General features: G+C 36.4%; 1 protein-coding gene and 1 long non-coding RNA gene across 4 annotated transcripts in view; both read right to left on the bottom strand.

The window, feature by feature from the left end:
* Positions 1 to 1,173: 1,173 nt before the first annotated feature.
* The window catches only part of TDRD3 (tudor domain containing 3), a 93,080-nt gene continuing 69,665 nt past the window's right edge, over positions 1,174 to 24,588 (bottom strand). For 2 of the 3 annotated variants that reach the window (XM_059839118.1, XM_059839120.1), the window contains 2 exons: positions 4,849 to 4,985; positions 1,174 to 1,437 (listed from right to left, as the gene is read on the bottom strand). In XM_059839118.1, coding sequence (XP_059695101.1) covers positions 4,866 to 4,985 — 120 coding nt within the window. In that variant the 3' untranslated portion in view covers positions 1,174 to 1,437; positions 4,849 to 4,865. Of the gene's footprint in view, positions 1,438 to 4,837; positions 4,986 to 24,588 lie in introns of all 3 variants that reach the window. The other variant, XM_059839119.1, reaches the window with a different exon arrangement.
* Positions 13,175 to 24,587, bottom strand: LOC132323657 (uncharacterized). Its single transcript, XR_009485397.1, has 2 exons — positions 23,202 to 24,587; positions 13,175 to 22,457 (listed from the first exon to the last, which is right to left on the bottom strand). It is a non-coding gene; the product is annotated as an uncharacterized LOC132323657 (long non-coding RNA).

Genomic DNA, 24,588 nt, shown 5'->3' with positions numbered 1-24,588 from the left:
ATTGTATGGCTCATGTTTAAAACTTCCAAAATTCTTTAGAATTATGAGTAAGGTGTAAGGTTCACTGTAATTATGAAGAAGATGCTTAGGATCCATTAGGACAGCAAAACATTTGATTGCTAACTATTCTGCAAAAATTTATGTGGTTGGTATAATTTGACGGCATTCAGACAATAATCCACATTCTGTACTGCAGATACATTCAATTACATCCTCAATATAAAACTTCTTAACATCCAAATAAACAAGGTTCTATTCAAACAGTTTTGTATGAGCACTCAGAGAAAAATTCAGCAGAATTAACTGTGCAATTTATACCATCAATACATCTCTCAGGTATAATTCTATCTCTACAAAACTACCTCAAAACACATGTGCTATTTCAGTCTTAAATGATCAGCATAAAGCTTAGAAGGGATTTCCAGGTTACCTAGATTTTGAGTGCTTCTCAGCTAAAGAAATAGTGAAATTTCAACTGTTTGTCATAATCACATAAGATTCAAAGATACAGCTTAGAATGAAAAGTAGCTTGACATATGAGTCTTTCAAACATCAATGACAATTGAAAAAATTCTAGTAATATGAAGCAATGAAAGCATAGTTTAAAATGACAAGAAAGTACCTACTATCCAACAGCTTACACATGTGCATTTATACACATATTTATGCCTAAAATACCAATGTGCATATTTCAGTATTTTTTGTTTAAATGACTTTTCTGTACCTTTTAGAAATGTTCCTATTTCTTTAATATAAATATTCCTATAATGAAAATATTTACCTCAAATTATTTAGAAAATTACTATTGAAACTGACTATTTTCTTTCTTTCTCCCATTTGACCCTCTGGTCATAGATCATGAAAAACACAATAAGCAAATCTATAATTCGTCTTTCAGCAGTTTTGGAAAATAAACACAAAAAACATAGTCAAAAGCCTATTCAGAATTTTACTGTACAATTAGCTGAAATTTTTTTAACATGTTTCACTAATACTAACCAAAAATCTAAATTAAATGCCCAACCCTGTCAGCTTTGGAGAAAATATGTTTTAATTTTACATTACTAGAAGCAATATTAGAAGTAAAATCAGTCCAAAATTAAGAAAAAATCATGATACATTATTATGTTAACTAACAATGGAGGCTCAGTAAAAAGAATACAAGGCAAAGAATAGAATAGTGCACTGTGGTTTTATTGATGGTAGCAATGACAATTTGCCTCTTTCATATGTAAAAAGTATTCAGCTTCATTTAACTAAGAACTTTAAAAAAGTCTTTTGTGGTGTCAGGTCCAAATTCCTTCTGCTCACATGAGCTGTCTTTGTTCCATCCTGCTGCTTGGAAAACCCCAGAATTTCTTCTAGAAGAAGTGTTCAGCAAGTTGGGAGCTGCCAGTGAATTCCCCCCGACTCCAAGAAGGTTTCTAAATGAAAAAACTAAAATACAACAGATAAGGACAAAAAGTATTGGCACTCAAGAAGCCATAAGTATCCCCCCATCCCTGGGATCTGTGCAACATAGGCTTCACTGTCACTTCATTTTCTTCCTCCAAAAGAATGGTTATCTGCTTTTCAGTACTTACAGAGACACAATTCTTTAAAAGAATAAATCAGAAGGCTGCACTTCAATGCAATAAATATGAGCGGTCTAATACAAAGAACGCTTATTGGTTAAGACTTCTCTCTCACAAAACCACAATTTCTCCATTGTTAAGGACTTCAATACAGATTTTATAGCAAATGTAACAAGCTGTTGATAAGTTCTGCCATGGAGTAAAGACCCAAAAAGCATATAAGGACCAAGCACTTACAGGTACACACTTATAGGTTCTTTCAATCTCCTCCAAAAGACCTGACCCTTCAAAACACTCATTTCTGATTATTTGCCCCTCTTCAATATCAGACTATTAAGACATTCTACATAGAAAATGTATCCTCAGGATGCATTTTTGTCATTGTTAGATTCTAATTCTTGAATCTTGACTCTCTAGGAGGAGTATCTTATTTTACAGACCTGTTAAACTTAGTATTTGACTCATACCCACATAAAACTCCGTCTGACTGACTTAAAATGCTGTCTTAGAGTTCTCCACCTCACACTGCTAGATATTAATAAATGATAATGTCTAGGTCAACTGCAACCACAGTGAGGTACTGACTATCCCATACTTCTACTTTATCTGTCTTCATAAAAATAACCAGGTCAACACTTCCTGCAAATCTGCAGTGTTTGTCCCTCTCCATCTTTTTCAGAAGTCCCCTTTTCAAATACTGAAATATTGCAATAAGATCCCTTTAGACACTTCTCTTTCCCAGACTGAACAGCTTCATTGATCCAAATTATACTTTTAAAAAACAACTCAGAATTTTAAAATCTTGAACCTTCTTCCACTCAAGACCTCTTGCAGTACAAAGATTTTGAACTGATTATTTGGTAATACTAATTCCAGATGTGCATGCCCAAATTCAAAACCTGAATGAGAGTACTGAACATTAATGAGGCAGTACAGCCTCATTTCTGCATTGCTGCACCACTGCATTGCTGAGTCCTCCTTGTCAAGTGATATAAGATTATACTGTAGATCTAAAAGGTTTTGGGTAGGAATTGACACTTTGACTATATGGACCTCATGCTTCATCTTTGATACATCCCTATCATACCAAATACAAATATAGCCAGCAAACTCCAGTTTTAGTATTGTTTAAGTTGCCTTTGAGAACAAGATACTTTGGAATTTTAAATGTTACAAACTACAACAATAAAATTCTATGGAATTTACAATTTATAACATAAAATAATCATCACCAATGGTTTTCCATCTCTTTAGGAAAAAGACATGAAGTTATTTAACATAATAGAGAGATAGTCCCTTTCAGTAAGTAAAGGTGTCACTAATAAAAGATCTGTTGAAGAGGTAAAGCATCCTGCAGTGGAAAGATGTACTAAAATTATGTCTCACCGGATCCCTTAAAACTTCTCCAATAAATCTTGTTTTCATTTAACGGGCTATTAAAAACTTGAAATAAGAACAGTATGCCATGCTCTCAAAAGATCTAAGAAATGAAAAGGAGGCAGAATCCATATAAAAATCCACTTCTAGGACGTGACATTTAATATCCCTGAACTTTTACATGTCAAGACATAAAAGCTATGTTGTTGTACAAGTCCAGGTAAGCTGAAAACAATTTAGAAGAGGACTGGGTTTGATTTTCTGCCTCCATTGAACATTGTTCTCAGTGAAGAATTTATTACACCAACCACTTATTTTTGGGAAAGCACAATAGAAAGGAAAAGCTGTGAAGACTTATTTTCTGTGCCAGGTAAGTTTTGATACCAGATCTGCTGTCTACTTAAATCAGTACCCCATTACAATCTTTAAAATAAAGTATAGGAACACCTGCAAGGAAAAATCTTCTGTGCCTTAGAAAGGTTGTTCCTCATCCACCAACAAGTAATTTGTTCTTGAGATACAGGAGTTACTACCACTTTCCCTGGTGCCTCATAGCTGACCAAAGCTTAGCAGAGTTTTCCAGATTTATACTGTAAAATTAGGGAAATACCAAAAATATTACCTAAGAAACAAAAAAATTCCCTGGCTTTGACTGCTATGTACACTTCACATCTCTCAGAGCTGATCACTCTGACAGTGCTCAGGGCCAACTGTGCTGGTTAAAACTCTGCTCAGTACATATTCCAGAATAATTTCTGCATGAACTGTCTCAGGACATGTTTACTAATAGTGATTGATACAAGTACTTAAAAAAGAAATTCAAGTTATACTGGCAAAAAATTGAACAATAATCATCTCTCTTACAGTGCCAGTACTGCCATAATGAAAAATACATTTTAACATATACTCTAAAAAGTAGAATCATATGTTGCATGTCAGAAATATCAAAAGGTATGAAGATCAGCTGCATGTGTTAAGCCAACAAAATGTGGAAGACTGGAGTAATGAAAAGAACAAAAAAGAGACTGTTAAAAACAAACTGGCTAGTAAAAAAAAAAATCAGATTCAAGAAAAAGACATAAAGACATACTACGGGTGTACAGCAAATATTATGTGACTTATCAAAGCGTTCTTTAGTCAGGATAGACTTTTGACCATCTTTTGTAAATTAAGGATTTAGAAGATCGACCAGTGAAATGAAAGCAGCACAGCTTATGAGATTTGTTCAGTGAAATTACTGTAATTGTTTAATCTGGCTGACCTTTTCAAATGTATTAATGTATGTAGTAGGTGTCTTTTCTAAGGAAGATACATAATCTCTTAATTTCTGGTAATTATTAAAGTATAGGTGCAAGTACATTCTCAAGATTCAGAGTATCATAAATATTCGTTGTCTGTGCACCTCCCTATTTAATGGTGAACTCACAGATTTTATATTTCTCCTTCTCATGCAAGCAAAATGGCAGAAAGGATATTTATTCACATAAATGGCTTATAAAAATTAGAATATGCGACCTTGGACAGAGCTAGACAGTCCTGAGTTCAGCAGGGACTGCAGACACTTGCTTCAAATAAGCTTGCTTCAAACGTATGTGAGTCAGAGAATCTTGCTGCTGCTGCTGCTGCTGCTCTCAAGTGAAAAAGCATCAGGAAAAAACTTGCTGAGATGAGTCTTGACATAAAGCAAAAGCCAAAAGCTATTTATTGAAGTATTTTTATTGGTTTCTGTCTTCCCACAGATATATTAAGTCCTTCTAAAATATGAAATTCAGAGAAACAGAGATATCCAACTTCTATCATAAATATACCAATATCCCTAAGAAAAATATAGAACAATCCAGATTTGTTTATCTTGAAATCTAAACCAATATATAAAGCACTGGTACCTTATATTTACCTTTCTTTTCTTATTAATCAGTTTCTAGCTCGGGGGGGCTGATAAAATTGCTGAGTGGGTCGTGTGGACCGCCGTGGCTGACCATCACCTCCTCTGCGGAATTCTAGAGTTTGCTCATACGTTTCTTCTTCCTCCTCCTGTGGGTAAATAGCATTGTTTTAAACAAAAGAGGTGGAAAATGCATTATACATGAGTTGGTATTTGCACACATACAAACACACACCACATACAGACATACTCATGGAAGGGTGAATCCATGCACACAGAGCAACTGCTGCTTATGTGCTGATGACCACTTACTAAAATAAGTGAGGGATGGAAGTGGGCTTTCCAAACCCGGAAAGCTAACAAAATCAAGCTGGCAAATCTCAAAACTCAATCCAGGGCAACAGAAGTTATTAAATATTTGCAGGGAAGCAAAAAAAAAAAAATCATATATACTAAATAAAAATTATTTTCCAAGAGTCATACACAGGCAACAAACTCAAGAAGCAAAATAATCTCAATAACCTGCCAGATCAAGAGAAATATCAACTTTCAGGAGTTCACAAATGTGTGTGGAATGAAATAAAATAGTTAGGAAATAGAATTACAAGGAACGGCATCTGGAAATATGCCTGCTTAATACACACATCTGAAACACTAAATAAAAATCTATGATGCAGTAAAAAAAAAAAATCCTACAAGTAGAGTGAACAATTTAGAGACGTATTTTCTATGTGCAGCAATAATAAATATATGCTCTGAATAATGAGAGGGGAGGTAAATGTCTTTGCAATATTCAGTTACACCTAGGCATCTTCAAACCAGAAAGATATTCACAGAGTATTCAGAGGTGAAAAATTAATGAATTTTAAAATAATCAAGTTACTGGAGAACGACTTACAAAGATTAAAATGACTACACATTCATTTTGGTTGAGAAATATCGAATGGAAAAACATTCATCTAGTGGAATATCTGAATGTGATACACATTGAAGAGAGAGAAAAAATTTAAGAGTGTAAGAGTTTATATCAAAGAAAAAATTATAGGCTGAAAAAATAAAAAGGCTCCCAAGAATGAGTATGATTGTCAAATGCTGTCTCAGAAAAACAGGTTTGATTTAATTTCTTTAATATCTTTATACTGTAGCAGACACCAGGTCTAGCGGGAACTTGCTGGAAGAAATTAGCTTTTGGGAAAAAGTACTGGATATGTAACTCTCAATGCCTTTTATTCACAACACAGGAACATAAAGCAACACAAAGCCAGAGCGCTGAATGATTCATTAGAAGTTTATCAACAACTCCAACACCCAGGAACTGTCAGAGTGCAGCATGCACATAACAGATTAAACAAGTCAAAGTGGGAAAATATTTCACTTTAAGCAACAGAAAGGAAAACATACAGCTGAAGTTCCTTTCTGTTGTGAAAAGTGAGATCTCACTCAAGAAACTTCTCTTTCTGAATTAGCATAAATATGAATAAACATGCATTTTTAAAGTAACAGTTACAAACAACCACATTCCTCATGGCAAGGTGTCCTATTAAGAGGGCACATATGTGGTCACAGCTATATTTCCAGATTAAGCATTACTACAGAGACCCTGAAACAGCTGTGGAAGAAAACAGATTTTCAGCACTAAATACAGCATAACTGATTTATATCTCTTAGTTTCAGTGTAGCTGAAGGACAAGAAACAGAGCTCTGCCCTAAAACCTTTCTCAGTGTACTTCTTTTACCACCTATGGTACTATAAATTCCCTCATATAAAGAGGTTCAGAGACACTGATTTTCCAAAACAATCAAAAGAGTATTAGATGTCTAACACAAAATCCACACAGTTTGCAATATTGCTAGCCCTAGCTCAAACACTCAACTTAGTATATGAGATCATCTCCCATCACTGACAATGCAAGCTGCACTAGCAGCAAATGTTAAAAAGTAAGCTAAATGCCTGAAGTGGTCTAAATACCTTTCAGTATACCTTTTCAGAGTATACCTTTCAGAGTATACCTATACTCTGAGAAACATGAATAGCTGAAAATAGCACAGAAATTAAATAGTTCAGTGTATACCATCTCAACTGTAACAGCCAACCTCTTTCTGACGGTAAGCACATCAGAGTAAATTTCTACAGCAGCAAATCTTCATCAAATCTCAAATTTAATGTTGTTGATCCTTTGAACTCAGTAAAGCCAAATTAAAACCAGTATTTGTCTTATACACTTCTATGTTGGTGTAATTGTCTTTACATAGTGAATGAAAAGCTTCACATGCATGCACTCCAAATGAAGAAATTTTACTGCAACAGGCAAGAGTGAAATGTGAAATCACATTCACTTTCTTGAGGCTCTAAATAATGTGGATGTGAGCAGCAAATTGTAACAAAAAAACGAGTTACAGAACACCTTTCAAGTGTTCCCTTATTCCTTTCTATGCACAGTGGCTCCACAGTTACTGACTGTCCTGCTGAATTCTGTCATCTTCTCGTCAGATGACACATTGTCATTCCTTGGATCTTAGCTATTCACATTTGATCCTAAATGGATCTAATGCTCTCCAAAATGACAATTTGTCAAGGTATATTTTCATTAAAAATTTCTTACTTTACAAGTAACTGAATTTCTTTTCTGTCATCATTTCTTAATCATTGACCCTCAATTCACTACTGCTGAATTTTCACCATTTTTTGCCATTTTATTCCCACAGAATTACAGGACAGATAAAGGTTCAAAGGGACCACTGGGGGGTCATCTGGTCCGGCCTCCTGCTCAGGCAGGGTTATCCCAGAGCACACAGCACAGGATTGTGTCCAAACAGTTCTTGAATATCTCCAGTGAGGAAGAGTCCACAACCTCTCTGGAAAATCTGTTCCAGTGTGTGGTCACCTGCACAGTAAGGAAGTTCTTCCTCATATTCAAATGGAACTTCCTGTGCTTCAGTTTCTGCCCATTGCCTCTTGTTCTACTGGCTGGACCACTGAGAAGAGCCTGGCTCCCTCCTCTGGACACCCTCCCTACATTGATAAGATTTTACTCTAAGTCGTGTTCAAGCAAAGCAGGCACAACCTATTTATCCTTTTTTCTATTTTAAGGAAATTTCCAACTACCTTAAAGAAACAATTAATACCATTTTATGGACTTTTATCTCACTTTATTTTAAAATTTCTCCACTCTACTAAAAACTGCCATTTTCTGGAACAGCATGCACTCTTTGTAGGTAAAACCATGTGTATCTTATGCTCACTTCCTTGTTTTTTCTGTTCTTCAACCAAAAAATTTTATCTGTCTATACTTCTTCCATTATAACTGCAGTTAGGTCACACATCTTGCTACCAACTCTACTTTTCCAATCTTTCTCACAGCTTTCTTTCAATTTATCAGTTGCTTGTGACTTATTCTAAATTATTCTTATCCACATAAGATCTAGATTACATTTTATAAAGCAATGGTGACCACAAATCTCTCTTAGAGCATCTTCATTCTCCTTCTATTATCAGTAGAGGCTTTATGTTTGGACACTGCTCTAAAAACTTATGTATTTTATTATCTCCATAATTCAGCTTATTTTTCATTATTTATCTAAAATTCCAGGATCAAGGACTCTGTTAGTACTTACACAATGCCCAACTCAGACTATGAACACTGAGATTAAATGACAGCACCAAGCACAACTGCTAAAGACAGGAGAAACTGGCAGACCCATTGGAAAAAGCAAGGAAAGGTTCACAATGCAAACAATGAAATGCACAAAGAATTATTTCTGCACTAACAGATTAGAATGAAGAGAGAGAGGATGGAACATGCCAGCATTCTTCAGATATATAAAAAAAGAGGACAAACAGGGACGGATATGTAATTTGAAAATTCATCTTCCATTCAAAGTTTTGCTGTAAAAATCAGCTGTTACTTTTGATGGCTTTTTTCCCATCTCATAAGAACAGTGACAACTAAAGAAGGGTAAAATGGGAACATATGCACAGCCAGTGCTTGTATTTTGGACCCGTATACTCTGAAGAGCTTGTATCACCACCATATTTGGCCAGCTGAGCTTAGTGAATCAGCAAGCAACTTCTGTCCAGACAAGTTTATGAAATCCACTGACTTTTTAATGTAAAAAAAAAAAGGTTAGAAGGGACCACTGGGGGGGTCATAACTTTTACATTAAAAAGTCAATGGATTTCATAGTTGTAGAATACAGTAATAAATCCAGCATTTAACATACTTTACCAACCAATTTATTCTTCAAATGAACAATATTAGAGCAGAGTAAATTTATACTTCATTAAAAGCTTTCTCTCTGAATTTCAACCGCAAGACTTCTTTCATTGCATTCAAAAAAACTGTTTGGAGACTTATTTTTAAAACACAGTCATTTGAAGTGAATATTTCATACATACATAACTTCTGAGAATGAACAGAAGGATTACAGTAAATAACCAGACAGAACTTATGCATTGACACAAAAGCTGTGCTGAATGCTGTGCTCACATATATTTAGGAAGCAGTTGGAAGTCACAGCTGATCAGCTCCTGCACTTTGCCACTTACAAAGTAGTTACCTCTGTCTATTACTGCTTACAGATAGAAAATTCTGCTCCATTCACTGGGGCCTTCTGCTGAAGCTTTTCAATTATAGCTCTCTGTGGGCTATTAAGGGATGAACACCCAAGCCTGTGCAGGGAGGCATGAAGAAGCAGCATGTAGAAGCAGTGTGGGGCCAGGGACTGTGGGACAAAGAGGAGACAGAAGGCAAAAAAAGCAGAAGGTATTTTCCATTTAGGTAGTGTCAAGCCTCTGTTTCAGTTAAGTTGTAGTTTTACCTTCACCCACACACTGAATGCATGGGGAACTTGCTGGTTCAGTACAAAGAGAGTGTTGGCTTCCTTGTAAAATGACTTTTTCTTTCATGTGCATTTCAAATTCCATTTCCTGATCCAGATTTAATGCCTCTTTGCACTGCCCACTCTTCAGGCAACAGCTGTCTCCTGCTGTTAAAACACCAAGTGATCTCTTTTTCCTTGGTTAAATTCCTTTCTCAGATTTTGCTTCTTTTGCCTAATCATCCAGTGTTGAGCTCCTTGAGTACTTGTTTTGGTTTTTGCATTTTCTACTTACCCATGCTTGGATCAATCAAAAACAGACTGCAAGATTATCCACATGAATCAAAAAGAGAGAGCAGATAAAACTCATACTATGGCCACATTGAGAAATGCACAAGTATTCTAGAAATAGCTAAATGTAATTAATTTTTAATTATTTTATATGCAATATATTAAATATCCTGTATTTGCAAGGAAAAAAATAATTTGCTGAAGTGTTTACAGCATTCTCTGGAACTTTATCAGAACACTTTAATGGATTTTTTTGAATTCCATAATAACTAAGAATAAAGCAGGATTTTGTGGGGGGAAAAAAAGGGTTTGTTATACAACTTTAGAGTGGCTTTAGGCTATAATTTGAAAAATTACTATCAAATGAGGTATAAAAATTTTAAGTAAAAGAGGAAGTATGACTAATGTCAATTTTTCAAGGGTCTTAACCAAGTACCGACTTTTTTTTGAAGTGTCTATTACAGAATAATTCAGCATATTTGTTCCTCATCAATTTTCTCTGCAAGACAGGCTTCTTTCCTAAAATATCAGTTCCTTTCACAGAGTAATATAAGCCTGCTATAAGATGCTCAGGTTTTTTCCCACAGTGCACAACAGATGTATATTAGACTGGGCCTATGGGCACTCAAATTCCTGAGTTAAATTATGATGAGAAAAGCAAGTGGGGTTCGAGGTTATGCTGCTAGATCTGCATACAGCTGACCCCTCACTGACATCAGATCCTGAATATAAACTCTTAGCCCTATTACTGCTTCATCTTCTGTCTGTAAAGAACATGCAGGATAAGCAATTGTAAAGGATCTAAAGGGTATACAAGTTCTCCTACTTGAACCTCATGATCCATTAAGAATCTCACTGCATATAGGACTTTGCAAGCCTTAGGTAATTAGTACAGATTTGTGAGTATTAACCCATTTTTGCTGCATGTACAGTCCTCCATAGGTAACTCTGGTTTGACTTTTGTGTCTCAGGCATCAATAGCTTTGTTGAAGTTTTCAGCACTAGCTTCACTTTGGTAAAATTATGTATTAGGTAAAACTAGTAGCAGAAATGGAAATGTCAAATGTATCGTGGCAACTATTCAAAAATTTAAGTGTCCTCAAATGGATAAAATTGAGTTGCTGTGTGGTACTGTATGATTTACTAAAAACACCCTGTGATTTTGAACTGCAACTACACAATTACTGTTTGTTGCCATTCTATATGCAGCCAGAATAATCCCTACCCCTTCACAAAATGTTTTAATCTACTATACTTTCTCCTTCACTGCCTCTCAAATTCTATGAGGTTTTGATGTACTACACAAATAAGCTCTATACAAAGCTGTTTATCCAAGAGAGAAAACCATTTAGTATTTCCCTAATGCAAGAGCAGTCAATTTCAACAGCTACTGACCACCTTACAACAAACTTGCTGTAATGGCACTTAAAAAATAAATAGAAAACCAATAAAACATATACTCATTGTTACCCTTATTTACACTTAGAAAAAGGAAATTATCCTTATGAGGATATGTCTTTTTCTCCACTGAACACAGATGGGCCACAAGCAAATATGCTCCTAACTACGGTATGTAAAACTAAGTGGCATGGAACTATCCCATAATAACTGTTGTTTTCCCATGTTCCAAATAATAATTTCAAGATGACCCTTCCCTGAGTAGTCTTCTCTTTAGCATCTGAAATAAATTAATGATAATAAATATTTTCTGTTGAATTTCATTAACCAAACCTCAGAAAACTTTGTATTTTCTTGGCCAGTTTTTGTAAAATTCTATAAATAGTATAAATACTATAAATTATATAAATAATATAATATATATTCTATATATTCTATAAGTACTCTCAGGACCAGCAGTTTTTCAACTAATGCCTTATTATACATCAATTAAAGATATTAGATTTAAATTAAAATGATTTGGTAATCCTGAAAAATTTAATATACTCTATTAATTTTAATTAAAATTATCTCATGTTGAAAATTTAAAGAATCTGAGCTTCAAAACCAGCTACTTTTTAAATGATTCTGCTAAAACCATATACATCCTGAGTTTCAAGTGAAGTTATAAATATTAGAAAGAAAGCAGTAGATAATTATATTTTTCAGAAAAAAATCAAGAAATGGAAAATAAATGGATGAGCAAGGAAAATAATTACACACAATCTGAGACAACTAAAAGTAACAATAACTTAAACAATTAACTTGGAGTCAGACATTTCTTTTTACTTCATTGTTTCAATTGTGGAAACAAAGCACTTATTTGTTTTCTACATAGACAATTTTTTCAAATACATTTCCATAAAACTATGATAATGTAAGCCTGGGGCATGATTACCCCACAGACATATTGCTGGCTTATTGGTTCCCCTTAAGGGTATTGCACAGTCTATTCATACTTGCAGTCATTCCCTCTGGCACACATGGAAATAAACATGCAACTCTTACTGTGCAGTGTGCGTGGAAATGGATGTACTTTCCTGCAAATTTGTCACTGTGTTCTCAACACAGGAAAAAGCAATGGATTTTAAAAATTCCTTACAAGTACATACTTAAGCCATTCAGATCATATCCCTTTCACCAGTGAAAAGCTTCTTCGCTGAGCAATATCAGTAACAAACTATAAATATTTAAAGTTTTACTTTCAATTTCTAAAAGAAAAGTTGATACACTGAAGTGAGACATGCTATATGAAATAATACAGAACCAATGGACACATCATTTATCCATTCATCCAGAAAAAAGCCACAGACTGGAAGGGTTTTTGCCAGGCTGATAATACAGACAGTATAGCAAAAATGAATACTTGCATAGACTGGGGGAAGAAATCAACACTCATTTCCTCTGCACAAAGTGCACTTGTGAGAAAAACCATACAAGTCCATAGAAGGGTGGAAGGGAGGGGGAAGTATTTGCTGTATTGCTGAACCTGTTTTAGCATGTAAACAGAAAGTCCTGCCAACATAAATTTCAGAAAGAAAGCACTCAGTGATGCCATGAGAAATTATCTAATGCTTTCCTGTTAGGACACAAAATCGCTATCAAAATCTCAACAGGGAGTAAGAGAGTTTTGGTCACATATTATATGAAAAAAAAGGCCATGTGCACAACCTCACCCATGACAGAATTTGACAAATAGGTCCCCCAAGTCCATACAGAGACAGAGGTGCATATTTAGTAAAAAAACACCTATGTGAATTGATTTGTGAATGACTGACCGCACACAAAAAAATTGGAAAGTTAAACATGGCAAAATTTATTTCCATAAATATACAGAAAAATACAAAAGAAATATATATAAAACAACGCCTAATTAAAAAATAAAACAAAACTGCATTAGGTAGTGCAGGGACATAGCAATTTAAAAGACTCCTGAAACAGAATCTGCCCATGAGATAACACAGAACAGCCCCATAAAAAAGAGAGTACCTTAACTTGAAAGTCAGGAGCTCTACATTTCTTATACCTTGTATGCTTTACATTTTAAAATAAAATTTGCACCTATACTTTTAGCTAAAAACCATGACTCTAAAAAAATAGACCATATCATCCTGCAAGTTCTACAACAGGTTTAAAAGATGATGATGGGCAAAATATGCATGAAAACATTAGGAACTTTTTATACTGCTACAGGACAGTGGCTGGTGGCTGGTCACAAACGTTGCTCCCCAGGGCTCAGTACTGGGACCAGTTCTGCTTCATATATTTATCAGTGATAGGGACAAGAGGATCAAGTGCACCCTCAGTCAGTCTGCAGATGACCCCAAGTTGGGTAGGAGTGTTGATCTGCTGGAGGGCAGGACTCTACAAAGGATCTCGATGGGCTGGATCAATGGGCTGAGGCAAATTTTAAGAGGTTCAACAAGACCAAGTGCCAGGTCCTGCACTTGGGTCACAACAGCCCCAGGCATCTCCACAGGCTGGAGGCAGAGTGACTGAAAAGCTGCCCAGAGGAAAAGGCACCCTGGGGTGTGCTGGCTGATAGTGGCTGAACATGATCCAACTGTGCCCAGGTGGACAAGAGGGCCAATGACATCCTGGCCTCTATGAGCAATAGTGTGGCCAGCAGGACCACGGCAGTGATCATCCCCCTGTACTGGGCCACTGGTGAGGCCACGCCTTGAGTGCTTTGTCCAGTTCTGGGCCCTGCATTCCAAGAAAGACATTGAGGTGCTGGAGCATGTGCAGAGAAGGGCAGAAGGGCTGGTGAAAGGTCTGGAGCACAAGTCCTAAGAAGAGCAGCCTAAGCAGCTGGAGTTGTGCTTAGGCTGGAAAAAAACGAGGCTGACGAGATCCCTTATCATTATCCACAGTTACTCTGAAGGTGGCTACTTTGTAGCAAGGTGGGGGTTAGGCTCCTCTCCCAAGTAACAAGACAAGAGGAATCACCTCAAGTCGTGCTAAGGGAGGTTTAGATGGAATATAAAGAAAAATAGTGGTAGGCCTTGGAGCAGACTGTCCAGGGAAGTGGCTGAGCCACCATTTCTAGAAGTATTAAGAAGACCTGTAGATGTGGAATTTAGGGATAGGGTTTAATGGCGGACTTGACAGTGCTAGACTAATGATTTTGCTTGATGATCTTCAAGGCCTTTTCCAACCTAAGCAATTTTATTATCCTAAAACTGTAATATCCAATCTTCAACATTTTTTACATCTACACAGTAAGTTAGGAACAAAGTTAAAAAAAAAAAAAAAAAAAAACTTTCCATGTGTAAAAGTAAAACTACTGCATAATAACCCCATAGCACCAATTTACTCACATTCACAAGTATTTCTCTTCCCACTTTGATATGAAAGGAAGTCCATTTCCAGGTTGACTGATTAACTTTTATTGTGTAGCTCTCTCCTTCAACTGGCCTGAATGTGTAGAAGATTCAGCTCTCTCAATGGGGACTCAGCTTCACCCTCTCCCCGGACACTGATGAAACTCTGTGACTTATGATGCGATTTCCATCAGCTGGGCCTCAAAATGCCCAGCTGTGAGGATTGCTGATGTAACCTAACATGTGTCTGACATCATCAAAAAGAGGCTGATTATCCAGACAGGGAAAAGAATTGAGGCTGGAGTATGCCAGGAAGGAATGCAAGCAAGAAGAGAAACCCCACAAGCCTGCATCAAATATCTTGCAAAATTTTACTTTCAGTTGTAGAACATTCAAGAACATTCTCGTCCTACATTGAAACAGGACACTGGGGGAGCTCTGTCAAGAAAGGAACAAAGAGTATGGCAATAACTAAACACAAGTACTTTCATTTGCTCCTATATGCCTTGTGACACACAGTGAATGTCCTATATGAGAACATAGAGTCGAGAGGAAGAACAAAAACGACCACATCAGAAAAGAGATGAAGGAATAAATTCAAATAGGTGTTCAAATTCAATAGATGAAGGAATAAATTCAAACTATTACATAACTATGCAAACCTTTTCTGCAAAAGATTTTATCAACTTGAACCTGCACAAAATAAGATCTCAAGATTTTCACTAAGAAGTCAGAAGCAACACTTCCAATTAGGTACCAAAGGAAGAAAAAACAAAACAAAACACTGAAACAAAAAAAGCCCCACAATAAGAAAGGACCAATTATAAATAGGCTTCATAAGCATAGGAGAATCTGAACTGAGCAATGAGATAGTCCCTGATATCTGCCTGCATAACCAAATGTTTCAAGTTGGAAAGTTAGAATATCCTATAATGTTTGGTATTCAATACGTGTGACATACTCATTAAATACACAAAAACATCAATAAAAAGTCCCTCTGTATATCCATCATATATTTATTGCTTTTTTATTAAACAACTCACTCTCATTAGAGAAACGCGTTCTCCTTTGGCAAAGATCTCTTCAACACTAAAAAATAGAACCCACAAAAAACATACAATTCAACTCCCCCAACCTCCCTCCTTCTCTCCTTATCCCCCCAGAAAACAGCCTAAAAGAGTAATTTTCTATGTTCTAGCATTTATGAAGAAAAACAAAACACCTTGCTGAAAAAAACTGCCTTCACAGTAAACATCTTCTTTAAGTTCTTATAAAAGACTTATTTTTCTAGATATTATTACTGGTAACACCTGCAGGTCATCAAACAAGGAAGAAAAATGCTCAAGCATTCCCAATATTAACCATCCCTGTATAAGGAAACTTCAGTACATTAAGTATCATATCTATTGAACACGTGCTGTATACATACAAATGAGCAAGATCTGGAATTGCACACACATACCACACATACTCCACAGATTATATTCATCATCACTTCTCTTCTGCAATACCAAACCAACAGTACCATGTCTCCCTTCCTTAGAAAGCAACCAGTCAGGAATACTACACCAATTCCTCTCATTTCTTCTTTAATTAAAATCCTTTTAATTAATCGATGAAATGTGGACAAACTCAGAACATGGGAAAGTGAAGAAGACAGGGAAATCAGGAGAGAAATAGCGATGGCAAGAACAGTCCAGATATTTTTACACAACTACCTTCTTTTACTCAACATATTCAATCTCAACACAGGCAATACAGAGAAATCAAAGCAAAGAATCTTTCAGAATTCTCAAAATGAGATTCTGAAGAACTTTAATCACACAAGAGCAGGATCAAAGACATTACTTTAACCAAGCAAAGCTATGCTATCTCAAAACAAAATTTCAACTCAGTTTAAAGGAAGATATTTAGTGAGGAACAGTCTCAAAATAACCCAAGAAAGGAGCCCATATGCAGTCTCCAAATAATGAACTGTCATTATAGGCAATTACAGTTAATAACAAGAGGAGAAGGAGAAGAACAGTGTAATGTTCTGAGAGTCCTGCTTTAACTGTCACAACTATTTTCAATAATTGTAAACCCCAAGAAGAATATGTCCTTAATCTGAATCGTAGAGCTGAGAATAATTAGTAACAATATTTCCTAGTCTGATGAATATGAAATGCTCAAGGTGAAGACTCAAATATATTTTACAATGCTCAATGATACAACCATAAAATTGAAAGCCCCTGGTTTATGCTCACTTGGTAGAAATTACTCCTCAATTGAAATTTGCCTCCTTTTAGTCAATTAAAAAGTAAAATGCTGTTCTTTAACCACCTTTCAGTATCAGTTACCACGTTTCACCCAAGGGCTAGTGTTACAGACATATTTTATGAAAAATCCTTTTGCTAGCATTTTTTCTCCTGAGAAGCTGAGAGGCCTCAGAAACGAAATGTAAACAATAATTATCTACTGCTGTGGAATGCAACAGGTGCATCTTTGATTGGTCTCATGTGGTTGTTTATAATTAATGGCCAATCACAGTCCAGCTGTCTTGGACTCTCTGGTCAGTAACAAGATTTTATGATCATTCCATTCCTTTCCTTTCAAGCCTTCTGATTAAATTCTTTCTTCTATTCTTTTAGTATAGCTTTAATATAATATATATCATAAAATAATAAATCAGCCTTCTGAAAAGAGGAGTCAAGATTCTCATGTCTTCTCTCATCCTGGGACCCCTGTGAACACCACCACAGGCTAGTAACTTTCAGAGGAATAGCTAAATTGTGAACATCTATCTATATTCCAACATGTGTACAACAAGTGAAAGTCTGGAAAACTATGTAGCTTCTCAGAGGCTAAGGTGCTAAAGAAAAACATTTACTAGCAGTTGATAAGGGTAAGTGGTTTCCCAAAAGTTTGTCTCAAAATGATTCCCCTTAAAAGAAGGTTGGGGAAATAAATAATTACATAAAGAATTATCCTGAGAGAACCTGAAGGTTAACTGTGTGTAGGGCATGTATGATGATGCACTGTAAAAAATGCAATGAAATTTAAGGCAATATTTCTAGTGAGTACAAAAAGTCTCAGGTAAGAAAAAAAAAAGTTTAAGGTAGACTATGAAAAGCAATTTTTCAGCCTAAGAGGTCAGGGAAATCACCATATCTTGACAAGATGGAAAGTAAGGCACATCCCAACAAAATTACTGCCTACACCTCAAGTGCTTTCTTAAAGCCAAAAGACAGTCTTTTGTGGAAACTAAAGTCACACTACTAATGTTTTAGATTAATTTCAATAAATGTCCACCATCACTCAGGAAGATGAATAGTCCAAAACACTCACCCTTCATTTAATGAATTGAGTCACTAAATTTTGAACTGTAAAATTATTCTAGAGATTTTCCTAACAGTACAGAAGCCAAAGAATTAAAGGCATCAGTCTTCTCTGATGCAATACTCAGGGACATTTTTTCTACAGGAATCTTAGAACTAATTAAGTAGACTCTACCATTCTATTTTACCAGCCTTGGTTTTTGTGTAGTCAATGAGGACAGAAGCTATATAAGAGATCCAACCAGGACACATTTATCTACTGCATCTGCTTAATTATTCAGTGGGAAAGATTTCCTGCTTTACACACAACACAAAAAGACCACAGTGTGATGCCAAGGACATCCAGACCTAAGAGGCATAAAGAAACAGCACCCAATCCTTCAAGTAGTTATTAGTTTTTCATAAAGACATTTGAATGGGTTTAACACCTCCATAAAACAGGTAGGCAAAAGTCTTATCCAGCTTAAAGAAGCAGCTGTAAACCTTTAGCATTTAGTGGTTTTCAGCACTGCTCTTTACACTGCTGGGGGGAGGTTCAAACACCTGCAGAAAACTAAGAGGAGTTTACCTCTTCACTTACCTGAAATGAAAAGCTATGATCAAGCCCTGAATTACAGTTCAAGGTAATTCAATAGACACAAAAGCTCTTAAAGCTCTGTGACAAGACACAGTGTTATCAAACTTGAACTCTGAACTGTCTGCCAGCAAGAATTAACTGCAATCCAAGATTCTGTTATTTTCCTTCCTCAGCTCACTCCTTACTGGAGGAATGGGCTGAGAAAACCTGCAAAGAGGATTTTCAGTCTCCACAGAACAAAAGAAACTCTAGAAAAACCAGGAATATGTATAATATTTATGCCTTAATAATAATTTTTGCATTCTTTATGTAGAAATACAGTGCAAGATACTGCAGGAAGAGGAAACTAAGTTAAACTATAGGCTTCACTTCATAAATGGAATTCTTAAGGAATTGGAATAATTGTAAGCAAAGAATCTGTAAGAATTCCAGCTTGTTTAGAGAACAAGCAGTTAAGGCCATAACATATATAAGTGAAACTACATACATACATAGGGAACACTACAACGTTTATTTCCTTTATACAGCAGTAGAAAACAAAAAAAAAGGTAATTCTAGTGTAAAAAGGGTGGAAAAAAGCCTATAACATTACTAAGGAAACAGAGAATGAATAACAAAGCAAAGACTTACTTGGCTTTGGGGAAAAACGTCACAAGATAAACACTTAGACTGTACATTTAAATAATTTATTAAGGGAAAAATATCCCACAAAATAGAGAATAAAATTAAGACTTAGAGTTTTAAGTATTATCTTGACTTTATTTTTTTTCCACAGAACAAATTATTGATTCAGGAAGGTCCTTTCAATGCTTTTCAGTTGTTAGTATAATTGTACATCATTTACAAGAAAAAAACAAGCAGTTCTTACTTCTACAATAGCATTTCAGTGACTTTTTTTTTTATTTGGATTAAAATACTTTAAGTGACCCCTGCTACATTGAGGGAACTAGTGGAATACAATATTGTAGTGTTACATACAGGACACTTATAAGAACTCTAGAATAGTGGAACCCAAATGCACTTCTAGTATTAAAAATATCTATGAATTGCATACTAGGACATATTTTTCAGGCACTAAGAAAAACGATAGCAGTTCTAGTGTTCTTAAATGTATTTATATTGGTATTGTATGTGATTACTGAAAAAAAATCCCCACTGCCTTTTTGGTTTATCTAACGTAAAACTCAGCTATATCTTCTACTTCTAGCCATCAGAAAGATAAATAGCTGCATGTAAGGTGTCAGACAGACTGAAAACTTACAAGAACTCTGAGCAAATTGCATAATGGACAGTACACAATCAATTACTATACTTTTTTCATTAAGGTGATAAGCACAATGTATTCTGAGAATATGAGGCAGAGTTGATCTACAGTTAAGAAGAGAAAACAAAACAAAGCAAAAAACCCACCAAAAAAACCCAAAAAAACCAAAAATCACTTATAAAGGTTGCCAAAAGCAGACCAGAAGCTGAGGTTCTCAAATAATATGAAATGTCAAGAAATAAGGTCACTGTGGTACTTTGGCTGTTCTTTAAAGTGGCTAGCCAAGCAACATTTTGCTTTGCTTTTTTTTCTTCTTCCCAATGGTATACTTTCATCTGCTTGTATTTGTTGAATAAAAATTTAAATTCAACATGAGTACTAAACAAACAGTATTGAAGCAAACAATAAAGAATAATCACTTTTAAGATATAGGCTAAATTTATGTCTTGATAGAGTTCACTAAATCTTCTCTCATTATCAGCAACTCTTTCAAAAAAAGGAGTCTGAATTAGAACTCACATATAGTGTATTTCTACAAGTTTTTAGTACAGATAGCTAAGTCCAAGAATCGTGTAATCACAGAATATGCTGAATGGAAGGGACCGACAATGATCAAGTCCAACTCCTGGCCCTGCACAGGCCAACCCAAGAATCACACCATGTGCATGAGTGCATTGTGCAAACGCTTCTTGAACTCTGTCAGGCTTGGTGCTGTGACCACTTCCCTGGGGAGCCTGTTCTAGTGTTCTCTGGGTGTAAAATCTTTTCCTGATATCCTCCCCTGAATCATGCCATTTCATGCCACTTCCTTGGGTCCTGTCACAAGAGTGAAGACATAGGTACTTTTCCCCCATAAAGATGTTGAAGACCCCAACAAGGTCTGCCCTCAGTCTCCTCCCGGCTGAACAAACCAAATTACCTCAGCTGCTGCCTACAAGGCTTCCCCTCAATGCCCTTCACCATGCTTGCTGCCCTCCTCTGGATGCTCTCGAATAGCTTAATGTCATTCCCATATTGTGGTGTCCCAAACTGCACACAGCACTCTAGGTGAGGCCACACAAGTGCAGAGCAGAGTGGGACAATCCCCTCCTTTGAGTGGTTGATGATGCTGTATCTGATGCCCCCCAGGACACGGATGGCCCTCCTGGCTGCCAGAGCACAGTGATGACTCAACTTGCCATTGACAGGACCCCCAGGTCCTTTTCTGCAGCACTGCTTCCAGTCCCTCATTACCTAGTGTACACACAGTATCATCCAAGGTGGAAAGTCCAGCACTTGTCCTTGTTAAACCTCACACATCTGGTGACTGCCCAGCCCTCTGATTTGTCTGGGTCTCTCTGAAGAGCATCTCGGCCTTCGAGGGAGTCAACAGCTACTCCCAATTTGGTGTTACTGGCAAACTCACTCCTTTGAGACCTATGTCTAAGTCGTTAATGAAGATGTTGAAGGGCACAGGGGCTGAGTATGAAGTCTGCAGAACCCCACTAGTGACCAGTCACCAAAACTCTGATGTCACCCTGATCACTACAACCCTTTGCACCTGACCTGAGAGCCAGCTGCTCACCCACCACATAATGTGATTATCAAGCTGTGGGCTGGACATTTTGTTCAGGAGCATACTGTGAGGGACAGCATCAAAAGCTTTACTGAAATCCAAAAAAATTACACCAACTGGATTTCCTCAGTCAACTAGGTGGGTTACCCTTCATAGAAGGAAATCAGGTTTGACAAGTGGGACTTTCCTCACACAAAGCTGTGTTGGCTGTGACTGATGAGTGCATTGTTGTCCAGGTGTTTTCCAATACCTCCCAGAATAATCTTTTCCATTATTTCACCAGGCACCAAAGTGAGACTGAAAGGTCTGTAGTTTCCAGGGTCCTCCTTGACCCTTTTGAGAATTGGGATAGTGCTGGCCAGCTTCCAGTCAGCTGGGACCTCTCCAGATTACCAAGACCACTCAAAAATCATTGCGAGAGGTTTTGTGATTACATCGGCCAGCTCTTTGAGGATTCTTGGATGAATCCCATCAGGCTCCATAGATTTGTACAGATCCAGTGGAACGAGCAGATCCCACACAATTCCAAAGTAAACTGGGAGTTGATGATTCTTGCAGTCATGGTTCTCCACCTCAGGGCACTGAGACTCCCTTGGTCCATCACCCATGCTGAAGATGGAGGCAAAGAATGCCTTAAACACCTCTGCCTTGTCCCTGTCCTTGTTTGCGAAGAGACCACCCTCATCCTGTAATGGGCTGATGTTATTTTTACACTTCCTATTGCCATTAATATATTTGAAAAAACCCTCTTTTTTATCGCTCCCTACATTTTTAGCAGCTTCAACTCCAATGGAGTTTCAGCTGCATAAATTTTTTCCCTACAGTGGCAAGCAGCATCTCTTGTATTCCTCCCATGCCACTTGACCCTGCTTCCACCGGGCATACACCTTCCTTTTTGCTGTATTTCCAAGAGAAGATTGCTGATCAGCCAAGCCAGCCTTCTGCTTCACCTGCTTAATTTCTGACTTTTGGGAATTGCCTGTTCCGGTGCCCTTAGGAGGTGATGTTTAAAGTGACCAGCACTGATGGACCCAAGCACCTGCAAAAGGGACTTTACTTAGCTATCTGGAAATTATCTGGAACAACTGAAATAAAAATCAGCATAATATTTCCAGTAATACATGCTCCTTGGGGCCAATAACATTGATCAGTGTAAGAAAAGTAATTACTGAAATCAGTTTAAAATCTGTTTTGTTCTCTTGTAAAGAGAAAATACACCCAAATTACTTGAATCTTAAGTCAAAGAACTAAGCAGCATTATAACTTTATTTTGCATTTGTGCGTGCTATCCAGATTTATATATAACGAGAACACTGAGACAAAGAAAAATGGCCAACAGTGTTCAGCTTAAAAGACAAAGCCGAGTATCAATGGGTGATTAAGAACTGCAAATGCATAATGAGGATTATGCTTAGCACCCAAAAACAAAGAAGTGAAGAGGTAGGTCCTAAATAACTTTCCTCTCCAAATATCCCATAGCTGCAAGGACCTTCTAGCAACAAAAGAGTAATTTATTAGAAAACAACCCATTAAAATGATGTTTACTGTGAAAATGTTGATTGGCATTTATCTTGTATAACTGTAATGATCTGAAATTTCATTGTTTGAATTTATGTAATTCAACTAGGCTACCTTGAGAGAAAAAAGAACCTTGAGAAAGGTATTTTTCACTTTTGAATGGACTGAAAGTCCTTGGAAACTCCTCTTTTGTCTCCAGTAATAACAGAGGAAGCCTCAATGACTCAATCAGGATGCAGTATGATGTCAGGACTATGGTACTTACTGTCAGAATTGCCTCTCCATACATTGTCCCATCCTTGTATCAGCTTTAACAAACTGACTCTGAAATAAAGTAAGACAACCTGGGGGAACAAAAATGTGGTCCATTTCATTCAATTTCATCCTGTGGCTACATGACTGACAATCCAACATGGGAGGAGAGGGATGAGGAAGAACACAGGCAGAAGAGGCAGGGAAAATGACCACCTCACTAGGAGGATCAAGTAGGAAATGGCACCTCACTATCAGGATCAACTTAGTCTTAATACTAGGCCAAGTTCTTAGACTGTGAGAGCTAACATTCAGTGGCTTAAAGTAAAATAAAAACCACTCCTCAAAACTGTAATCAAATGAAGAAAAGTCCAATTATTAACCCAGAAAAAGGGTTAAAATAATACAATACAAGTAAGTAACTAGCATCTTACAGGTCAGCTAGTAGGACGAAAAGAAGGCAGGATAAAGGGTAAATTTTCATACAAACAGCAATGCATCAGCTGGGAGGAGTTTCAGGTATCTTTTTAAGTACAAAAAGGCCATCTCAGAGGCATCTGAGAGCTACAGGCAACAATACATTTTAAAAGACCACTGGGAAACAGGAGCTGACTGTTCAGCCTCTGCAGCAGTAGTAACACGGTTCTATGACCCAAAAGTAAGAACATAAAATAAGCACAGTCAACTCATCATTAAGGAATCAATAAGCAGATGTGTATTTTTTGTGCAGCCTTTTATAGTAAGAGTAAACAGCAAAGAATTGTGCATTCCTGATTTTTTTTTAATCAAAATGTATCTCTGCTTCCACGATATTCACTAATAAAGCCTTTTAAAATTTCTAACTTCCATAAGGCTAATACATTCTAAACTTCATAAAACAGATTTTGATGCACACATGACCACTACAATATTTGGCAAAGAAGAAATCATTGAAACAAGAATAAAATCATGATACAAAATAAAGGGATACAGATGTGTATTTTTAGTCATACATACAAATGTAGTGAAAAGCTTCAGAACATATGTTTTAAATGATTGTTTCCTAACCCTTACAGAACAACATACAATGTACATGAAATAAAACAAAAAATTGGGTTGAATAAAGTAAGTAACAACTTTTAAGAGAGAAAACATGCATAAAACTGTTTGGTTGACAGATCCATTATGCATTTTCAAACAATACAATTGAAATTTATTATACAGGAAGAATACCACATCATAATACATGTCTATCAGCTTTCATATAGACAAGTAAAATCAGAGATTTTGTGCGTGTACCTTGCAACTACTTTTCTACACATGTAGGTAGCATTCTTTGCATGAGTAGGCATTAATTAGTTAAGAGTTACATATTTTGTACAGACTATGTAGTTTATATTTTTTAATACAATTTGTTATCA

The sequence above is a fragment of the Haemorhous mexicanus genome, chromosome 2 (genome assembly GCF_027477595.1).
Source record: "Haemorhous mexicanus isolate bHaeMex1 chromosome 2, bHaeMex1.pri, whole genome shotgun sequence".
Taxonomy (NCBI): domain Eukaryota; kingdom Metazoa; phylum Chordata; class Aves; order Passeriformes; family Fringillidae; genus Haemorhous; species Haemorhous mexicanus.
Note: the sequence above shows the minus strand (reverse complement) of the source record. Positions and strands in the feature narration are given on the sequence as shown.